The following is a 10,000-nucleotide window of genomic DNA, read 5'->3' as shown; positions in this document are numbered from 1 at the left end:
CATTAATTCCCATGGAGAGTTTCCAACTTTGTAAATTCCTTGAATTTTGCAACCCTACTTATAACGTTGGTATTTTAGCTTTTAGTGTGTATAGAGCCAGCATATCTCCACCATACTCCATGTAAATAATCAGGATTTTTAGCGTGTTTAGAGACAGCATATTTCCACCAGACTCCATGTAAATAATCAGGACTTTTAGTGTGTATAGAGACAGCATATCTCCACCATACTCCATGTAAATAATCAGGACTTTTAGCGTGTATAGAGCCAGCATATCTCCACCAGACTCCATGTAAATAATCAGGACTTTTAGCGTGTATAGAGCCAGCATATCTCCACCAGACTCCATGTAAATAATCAGGACTTTTAGCGTGTATAGAGACAGCATATCTCCACATGTAAATGGGTGAATTAAGGGTTTATTTCAACCAAACCAGAGTGCTAATTGTTGGAACAGTGGAAAGATGAACCAAGATGGCTTTTGATAGTTTTATAGTTTTTTTTTGTTTCTGTCCACTTTGAATGAAGTGTGTTTTACGATGATTAAAGTCCTGATTATTTACATGGAGTCTGGTGGAGTCTGGTGATGGTGATTTCGGGGCTGTTTCATGTTAAACTAAAAGGATCTTACTCTTTAACTAAAAGCTCTATCTCTGTAGGGATCCTTTCATAATGTTGTCAGACACTTAGAATAATAATCTGAGTCTGTCAGCGAGACAGAACTTTTAGTGTACCCTTTAACTCTCAGGTAGTTAAAGGTGCAGTAAGTCTTATAAAACCAACTTTCTGTCATATTTGCTGAAATTGACCCTATGTTCCAGTAGAACTACATGAAATCTGACTCCTCTGGCACCACCTACAGCCTGTAGTGTGATTGGGACTGAGAAGTTGTTGACGTTCACATTTTTTTGGCTAAGTCCTGGATCTTCACCATCCTACCTTTAAGTGAACAGTAAGTGAAGTGTAGAGAAAGTGATTATAATACTAATACCTGTAGTTTTTGTGGTTGCAGGCACAAACATACGTGTGTAAAATGAATAATATTTTTTATACTAGGGCTGTGACGGTATAGTTAATTTTATTACCGCTTTAAAGAAGCAAAATATCACCGCGGTATGGTGGTTAACCGCAACCCCTTTACTTATGAAAGTAGCGTAAGTTAGAGCGAGAAAGGCAGGGTGCCTTAAGTGAGTGACGTCAGTGCCCGTGCGGTTGCGCGAGGACAGCGAGCGATAACGGAGAGTAGCATAGGAGTGCAGCTGTGAGGAAAAGCGAGAGGAAAAAGAGAGAGAAAAAGTGATGCATAGTGAGTTTAAAGTGAACAATAAAACAACAAGCTAAATCTAATACTGTATCTGAAGTCTCTTTTATATAGACCTTAGTGGTCCCCTAATACTGTATCTGAAGTCTCTTTTATATAGACCTTAGTGGTCCCCTAATACTGTATCTGAAGTCTCTTTCCCGAAATTCAGTCTTGGTGCAGAATTACAGCCACTAGAGCCAGTCCCACAATGAGCTTTCCTTAGGATGTACCATTTCTGTGTCTGTCTGGGGCGAGGTGGAGGGTGGGGGTGTGGCCTTGACCAACTGCCATGTTTTGCATTACAACATATGTTGACACTACAGGCATTGCGGTGATGCGGTTATCGTCACAGCACTTTGTGATACAAATACAAATAACTATGATATAAAGTAAACATAGTTACCTCTCCACTTTGTAGGAACGGCTGCCGTGGTACCTGAAAAAGAGTTGGTAATGTTGATCATTGTTGTAGAGTTGATGAGATGGTTATAAAAGTACAGATGGTGCAGGATAACACAGATGTGTTACGTTACCTGGATCCTCAGCAGGTGGGCTGGTTACAGCAGCTAGATAAAAAATTGTAAACATTGTGATTAATAAGATAAACATGGAAGTTGAGCCAACAGTGAAAACACACCGTGTGCGTAAGCATCGCGTATAGCCACGTTGCGAAGTTATTTTCATTTTGGCGCCAACGTTATCCAATCTGTCCGTTCATACAGGGTTGGAGTAGCGGCGTCGGCGCGCGTGAGCAATTGTGTCGAGCCAGGCAGGTATATAAATAAAACACATTTCAAAATAAAACACTTAGATTCATGGGGATTTTGGCTCTCTTGACTTCTCACAGCGAGACACACGATCAGTCAGACACACACACACGCACACACATAGACACACACACACACAGACACACACACACATAGACACAGACACACACACACATACACACACACACACACACACACACATAGACACACACACACATAGACACACACACACACATATAGACACACACACACATAGACACACACACACACACAACATAGACACAGACACACACACGCACACACATAGACACACACACACACAGACACACACACACAGACACACACACACACAGACAAACACACACACAGACACACACACACAGACACACACACACACACACACACACACACACACACACACACACATAGACACAGACACACACACACACACACAGACACACACACAATAGACACAGACACACACACACACACGCACACACATAGACACACACACACACACACAGACACAGACACACACACAGACACACACACATCAAACTAAGATGTAATGTTACCTGAAACCACAGCAGGTGAGCTGGTTGCAGCAGCTGTTTTTAAACAACAGAAGACTTGATTCAGTGTCAAATATTTCGGTATCGCAGTATATTTATGCACATGAAGAACTGTGTAAGGCATATACATTTACACAAAATCTAAAACCCTGTCTTGAAATATAAATCAGGGTTTAAAGATGATGAGCTCTATCTTGCACCCAGCGCAGCGCAAAGCCCGATGCAGTTGTCAGTTTCCCGTCCAGCACCCACGTCGTTTAAATAGCAAATGCATTTGCGCCCATCTGTGGTCCATGGGCGCGCTGGTCTTACAGGGAGGTGTGTTCAGGTGCATTCTGGGCGTGCTGGTCTTACAGGGAGGTGTGTTCAGGTGCATTCTGGGCGTGCTGGTCTTACTGGGAGGTGTGTTCAGGTGCATTCTGGGCGTGCTGGTCTTACAAGGAGGTGTGTTCAGGTGCATTCTGGGCGTGCTGGTCTAACAGGGAGGTGTATTCAGGTGCATTCTGGGCGTGCTGGTCTTACTGGGAGGTGTGTTCAGGTGCATTCTGGGCGTGCTGGTCTTACTGGGAGGTGTGTTCAGGTGCATTCTGGGCGTGCTTGTCTTACAGGGAGGTGTGTTCAGGTGCATTCTGGGTGTATTGCTATCTTGAGGCAGAGGGAAGTGATGGCGCCATTGACCAACAAAAACCTGGTCTAAAGTCAATAACGCAGCATTTCATTGTTATTTTAACAGAGCATTAGTAAAATGCTCCTATAGGCTCGTGCACAGCGCACACACTATGCTTGTTACACACACAGGGACACACAGCAGCACACACACACACACACACACACACACACAGCAGCACACACACACACACATGCAGAAGATTACTAATAAAAATATTAGGGTGCCAATCCTCCATCATAACAGCAATGCTACAAGGTCCAAACGTGCCTGGCTTTTAAAGGGAATGGGAGATGATCTCTGATTGGTTGATGAATGGGAGATGATCTCTGATTGGTTGATTGCATGTTACGCCCAAAACACACCTCTGATTAATGAAGACACTAAGAACAACCCTTTAGGATCATGTGGCCGGTGCACGGACACTTTTTTTCCACCGTCAAACTAGCAACAGTGGATTTGGACACGCCGTGCACTTAGATCCTTAAAATAGGGCCCATGGACACAGTTTCATCCACTCTCAGTTATAATGCTGGAGTGCCCCAGGGCTCTATTCTAGGTCTCTACTAGGTCTTCTATGTTGCACACGACACGCAAGCGTGTTGGAAGTGTTTCCCGGCAAAATAGAATACGAAAAGATGTTTTAAGATGTCATTTTGACACGAATACATTTAATAAATGACATTTTGATGATTGAAAGTCTCTAGGTTTTGACATAAATGCAGATATATAAATGTCATTTAAAAAATAATAATAAATAATTATCGATTTTCAAATATTGCACCTGTCAATACAGAAGGAAATATTCTGGAGCCTATTTAGCCGTCAATACTGCCGACGTTGTCTTTGCTGTAATCAGATCAGTATATATTTATGTTTATGTTTATGGGAAACATTCATGTGTCCAGACAAGGCTAGCAGCAGCAGCAGCGCCGCGTCAGACATGTTTCTGGTTTGCAAAGACATAGAAAACGCCACGCTCACGCCACGCAGCCAAATGTGTAGCCGGCCTAACAGTCACAGGGGATATTTTTATATACTATACTTACATACTTTTACAGAAGGAACATTTTCAATGCAGCACTTTTACTGTAACAGTATTTGTAGTGTGTAGTTATTTTACTACAGAATAGAGTTTTTAAACAAACTAGCAACATACAAAAGATGATGTTACCTTTGACACCACAGAGACTTTCACACTCCTTCACGGTCTGGAAGAGGTTCCCGTTGGACAAACTTCCTCTGAAGTGAAATCCCTCACAGCTCCCACTGGACACGTTGTAGAAGTAGAAGTTGACGGTGGGGTCATTAGGTTTGCCTCTAATGTCGGTGTGGTTGCCGAAGCGATTAGGGGGGTTTTCACCGTAATCCACGAGCCGATTGCAACGGACTGAAGTGACAAAGATGGAGGAAATAAATGAATGTTATAGAAAGGTCTTCAGTTTCCCTCCGTGATGGACTCACACGTCGTGGAAAAGAAACTTAGTAATCTGAATCACAACTCAATAAAGGCTGACATGTTTGTAATGGGAGTCTTACACTTTTCATTGCAGAGAGTAATGCATTTGAATCCATACTGCTACCCTGATACACGTGTCCATGCTTTGCTAACAGTGCAGCAGAGCCATGGGTTATTTAATTATAATTAGCGTTGCCATGCCCCTCATTATACGTTTCGAAACCACTGCTTTAACTACATTAAGCAGTTATACTTTATTATTAAATGATTTGTTACCTTTGACATCACCACAGAGACTTTCACACTCCTGCACGGTCCGAAAGATGTTCCCGTTGGACGCACTGCCTCTGAAGTGAAATCCCTCACAGCTCCCACTCGACACGTTATAGAAGTAGAAGTTGACGGTGGTGTCTTTAGGCTTGCCTGTAGTGTCAGCGTTGGTGCTGGAAACATTGTCAGGGCCAAAGGGAAGATGGCCTACGGGGGGGGTTTGACCATACTCCACAGGCAGATAACAACGGACTGGATGGAAAAAGATGGATGAAAAGAATAAATGTTTTATCAACGGACAGAAAGGTCTCTAGTTGCCTCCGTGATGGACTCAAACACTGTAGAAAGGAAACTTGGTAATCTCAAATACAACTCAAAGGCTGATGTGACAGTCATTGTTGCTGCCTGCCTCCATGTTATGTCTTGTATTTGCTTTCAATGTGGCCTCTGTGTCTATTCTCCTTTCCCTTGTCTCCTTTGTATTGTCCTAACTGCATAGTCTGCTTTAATGCCTTTATCATTATCTGTGCTTGCATGTTTGCCACTTGTTTGTATGTCTTAATCCTTTTTGCTTAGGCCTGCTGCATTATAAACAAGCGGCCGAAATGGGTTTCCTCAGGAGGGTGGCTGGCGTCTCCCTTAGAGATAGGGTGAGAAGCTCAGCCATCCGTGAGGAGCTCGGAGTAGAGCCACTGCTCCTTTGCATTGAAAGGAGCCAGTTGAGGTGGTTTGGGCATCCTTAGATGCCCAAAACACCTCAACTAGGGCGCCTCTCTGGGGAGGTGTTCCAGGCACAACCAGCTGGTGGAGGGACGTCCAGCTGGGAGTAGGCTTCAGGGAAGACACAGGACTTGGTGGAGGGACGTCCAGCTGGGAGGAGGTCTCGGGGAAGACACAGGACTAGGTGGAGGGACGTCCAGCTGGGAGGAGGTCTCGGGGAAGACACAGGACTAGGTGGAGGGATTATTACGCCTCGGGATCCCCCAGTCGGAGCTGGTTAATGTGGCTCGGGAAAGGGTAGTTTGGGGTCACGCGCTGGAGCTGCAACTCAACCCCGGATAAGCGGATGAAGATGGATGGATTATAGATGTAATGTAATTTATTTTAATTTCTTAACCATTGTATTTTGGGATGCCTATTGTCAGCTGGCCAGAGACTACAGCTTTGAAACTAGCCGTAGAGGCTAAAGCTGTTTTACTGTGCAGTTAATGCAGGGGACTGTCCACGACATTATAAACTAATAAACTAAACTAAATTAAGGCTGATATGAACAGTTTGTAATTAAGAGACTTAAAATATATTTATTAAGTTTCTTACCTTTTTTATGGCAGAGAGTTGCACAGCTTTTCAGGGTCTTAAATGTTTTCATGTTGGACCCACAGCCACCGAAGAGCCTCTCACACCTGGAACTGGTGGTGTTGTAGAAGAATCTGGGACTCTCCGACTGGCAGCCGCGCTCATAACATCGAACTAGAGGACGGAGGAGAGACGGCACAAATTATTTTGCATGTTATTGCATGTTTCCATCCATTACTGTTATGCAAATGTAAGAAGTTGAGTTGACTTCAGTGTGTTTCCATCCACCTGTTTTTTTATGCCCATTCTGCAAAACTGCTGAATGGAAATGACAATCTGAATTTTTGAATGTGAATTAATACTTTAAAATGAAAATAGGATTGTTCTTACGTCTCTCGTCAACTGCTCCATGTGCACGCTTCATGAGATTGGCTCTTAGTTCTGTGGAATAGAGACATTAGTCTTGGTGTCTATTTCATCAACGCCTTTAAATTTGAGAAGCAGATTTCCTCCGTTGTCAGGTCTAGCTTCTTTCAGCTGAGAAATATAGCCAAGGTAAAGGCCTATCTACGTCCTAATGACTTAGAGAGGTTGGTCAATGCCTTTATAACTTCACTAACTATTGTAATTCTTTGTATATGGGTTTAGACCAGTGATCTATTCAATGCCTGCAGCCAGTCCAAAATGCTGCTTCCCGCCTCCTGACAGGACGTTAGATAAAACAAAGTGGTGGAGCGAGCTAGAGAAAGAGAGAGAGAGAGAGAGAGAGAGAGAGATGCTAACATTAGATTAAACAAAGTGAGTTCCCCGTACCCGGTCATATATAACTCGCTGCGCTCCGACTCCATTTTTTCTTTTTGTTATGGAAACGACAGGTCTGGCTACTCCGCTTGTCATTGGTCAGCTTTCAAAAAGCGATGGACGTAGTGTTTTTTCAGAAAAGCTGCAGAAGAAAAAAAAACGTTGGCGGTGGCGCTTAAAAAAGTAAATCAAAGTCCTGCATATTTTTTTGAATTTGCCAGATTTGCAGACTTAGAAATTCCCCCCAGAAGAAGAAGAGAGTTTTCATATTCAGGCTGTGAAAAAAGTTGCTGTAAAACATGTTATCATTGTTTTGCTTGATTTGCTAAATTCTATGACGGCTAAGGACCTCTTTTGCTGACTTTTGTAGGGCTTTATTTCGACAACAATGCGACAAATAGTGACAAAAATGTCTGAGAAAGACACAAAAAGTCGGTAGAGACAACAGCAATTACAAAAAGAGCTACAAAAAAGTAATTACAAAAAATAGCGACATGCAGTAATACAGCCAGAGATATTTGACTTTTGCAATGAAACAAAAGCATGTGAATAAACTACACATGTCTGGCCCTTAATGTGATTCTCTTTACAGCTCCATTGTGTAATTTTCTTGGTGGATTCTTAGCAAAAAACCCTTAGTTCTTTCACAAATATGAGCTCATTCCTGTGTAACTACTTCCACCAACTAATAAAAGTATTCTCATACGCGTATAATCTGCCATTCAGAATCTTTCAGAATACATACGGGAGAGTCGCTCGTATGTATTCTGCCATGTTGCACCTCCATCGTTAAAATACATTAGCCAAAGAGGGACATACCTCCATCTTTATAATACATTAGCCAACGAGGGACATACCTCCATCTTTATAATACTTTTTGCCAAAGAGGGACATACCTCCATCTTTATAATACATTAGCCAAAGAGGGACATACCTCCATCTTTATAATACATTAGCCAAAGAGGGACATACCTCCACATTTCACCCTCTTACACTCAGTGGCACCGTGATGAATGCCAGGGAGAGATTACTCGCCAGGGAAGCGAAAAAGAGAATTAAAATGACAACACGACAGGCAAAGCAACAAGACCAAAGTTAATATTGGAGTGGCTAGAACAGCTGCGTGTAAACGCCGGAGATACTAAGAGCTAATTTCGGGTTTGGCCACCATAAGAGAAAGGGCTAGAAAGTAATATTCAGTTCGTTGTCATATACAATTTCACCGCTAGACGGGAGAAATTCTTACACAATGTAGGTTTAAGTATCTTCTCCCTTAAAGAAAGTGAGTTTGACACTCCTGCTGTAGAGACTTTGAATGCATCTTACCATCGTCAATGGTGCTCTTTGGGTAAACGGTGATCTCTGCGCTGGGATCTCTGGGTAACGAGTGGTTGCCGTGGTTCAGACAGTTAACCAGGAGACACTGTTGTGCGGCGCTGATCCGTTTGGTGACCACCGCCATGTGGCAGTCCGTCTTTGCAAAACAATCCTGCCAGCAGCTCCGGTCGTCTTTACTCTCCGCCGGCCGGATCAGATTGTAGATCCTGGAGACGAGGCACTGCGCTGGCTCGGGGACAACGGTCTCCTGGAGAGACTCTGAATGCATCTTACCATTGTGTGCCAGGCCGGGCCGGCCCAGGAAACCCAGCGCCAGCACCAGCAGACAGAACCCAACCAGACCGCTCCCAAACATGGCTTCCTGTCTGAAGACCTCCAGCTCTGAATAAAGGTTTTCTGGTGTTTTTACTGCGTGTTGAGCCGGATGAATCCAACCAGGACGGTGACGATAACTCCCAGGTGTGTGCTGGGTTTGTGTTCCTGTAAAATGAAAGTTATACCTGAGCCCTCCTCTTTGTAACACACCTGTAACCCACAACTGCCATCCAACATTGCTGTCATACCAGAAGGGAAGTTGTTCCCTTTGTTTCAATCTAGAGATTATAATCTATAATTAAACTCTTCCTTGTTCCTGTAAATGTCGCCCAACCTGAATTTTGATGAATGAAACTAGTTCCCAACCAGACGTTACCAACGGTGACATTTAAAGCTCCATTGTGTGAGAACTTCTCCCATCTAGTGGTGAGGATTGTAGATAACAACCAGCTGAATATGAGGTGAGATTGTAGATAACAACCAGCTGAATATGAGGTGAGATTGTAGATAACAACCAGCTGAATAAAGGCTGTTTAGACCGAAACCATCTAAAAAGAAATTGCAAAAGTGGCGTTATGTTCTCACTTTTTATTCTGCGTTTAGACAAGTGTCATCGGGGGGAAATTTTGAAAAATTTGTGAAATGCGATCCACCAAGTATGGGCGCCTGCGTAGAACCTTCCTTCTACTTCTGTCCCTCTCCCTCCTCCTCTCTCTAGTAGCACGAAGTGAACAACAAAAGCTGACAAGTTTGTCTGGACAGATGAGGAGGTGGAGTTATTGCTCCAAACAATGAACACACACAAACACACACAAGGCAGACACAGACACACTACTACTACTGTTGTCTCACTACATACTACTCTCTACTGCTGTCTCTACATACTACTCTCTACTGTTGTCTCTCTACATACTACTCTCATTGTTGTCTCTACATACCACTCTCTATTGTCTCTCTTACATACTCACTCCCACTGCTGTCTTCTACATACTCACTCTCACTGTTTCTCTACATACTCACTCTCTACTGCTGTCTCTACATACTCACCTTCTACTGTTGTCTCTCTTACATACTACTCTCCCTGTCTGTCTCTACATACCACCTCTACTGCTGTCTCCACATACTCACTCTCACTGTTGTCTCCTACATACCACTCTCCCCTCCTGTCTTCTACATACCACCTCTCACTGTTGTCTCCCACATACTACTCTC

The 10,000-nt window shown here is 43.4% G+C and overlaps 1 protein-coding gene and 1 long non-coding RNA gene across 2 annotated transcripts in view; both read right to left on the bottom strand.

The window, feature by feature from the left end:
• Positions 1-4,866, bottom strand: part of LOC120571758 — a 7,634-nt gene extending 2,768 nt beyond the window's left edge. The window contains exons 1-5 of the long non-coding RNA XR_005641291.1: positions 4,849-4,866; positions 4,484-4,699; positions 2,646-2,678; positions 1,837-1,869; positions 1,707-1,739 (exon numbers count right to left, since the gene is read on the bottom strand). This is a non-coding gene — a long non-coding RNA (uncharacterized LOC120571758). The remainder of the gene's footprint in view (positions 1-1,706; positions 1,740-1,836; positions 1,870-2,645; positions 2,679-4,483; positions 4,700-4,848) is intronic.
• A 149-nt stretch (positions 4,867-5,015) lies between these two features.
• On the bottom strand, positions 5,016-8,950 carry LOC120544917 (papilin-like). The gene is made up of 4 exons (XM_039778795.1): positions 8,462-8,950; positions 6,725-6,775; positions 6,356-6,508; positions 5,016-5,290 (listed from the first exon to the last, which is right to left on the bottom strand). The coding sequence occupies exons 1-4, from the start codon at positions 8,826-8,828 to the stop codon at positions 5,016-5,018; spliced, it is 846 nt and encodes a 281-aa protein (XP_039634729.1). The 5' UTR covers positions 8,829-8,950.
• Between the last annotated feature and the right edge of the window lie 1,050 nt (positions 8,951-10,000).

This window comes from Perca fluviatilis, chromosome 2 (assembly GCF_010015445.1).
Source record: "Perca fluviatilis chromosome 2, GENO_Pfluv_1.0, whole genome shotgun sequence".
Classification (NCBI taxonomy): Eukaryota; Metazoa; Chordata; class Actinopteri; order Perciformes; family Percidae; genus Perca; species Perca fluviatilis.
This window is presented reverse-complemented; position numbering and strand designations above follow the sequence as displayed.

What these genes read in the sequence shown, in the direction of transcription:
- LOC120544917 (XM_039778795.1), bottom strand. Translation starts at nt 8,828, where the DNA reads ATGTTTGGGAGCGGTCTGGTTGGGTTCTGTCTGCTGGTGCTGGCGCTG. An exon ending in AAAGAGCACCATTGACGATG is followed by an intron (nt 6,776 to 8,461) that starts GTAAGATGCATT and finishes TCTATTCCACAG; the next exon opens with AACTAAGAGCCAATCTCATG. An exon ending in TGGAGCAGTTGACGAGAGAC is followed by an intron (nt 6,509 to 6,724) that starts GTAAGAACAATC and finishes TCCGTCCTCTAG; the next exon opens with TTCGATGTTATGAGCGCGGC.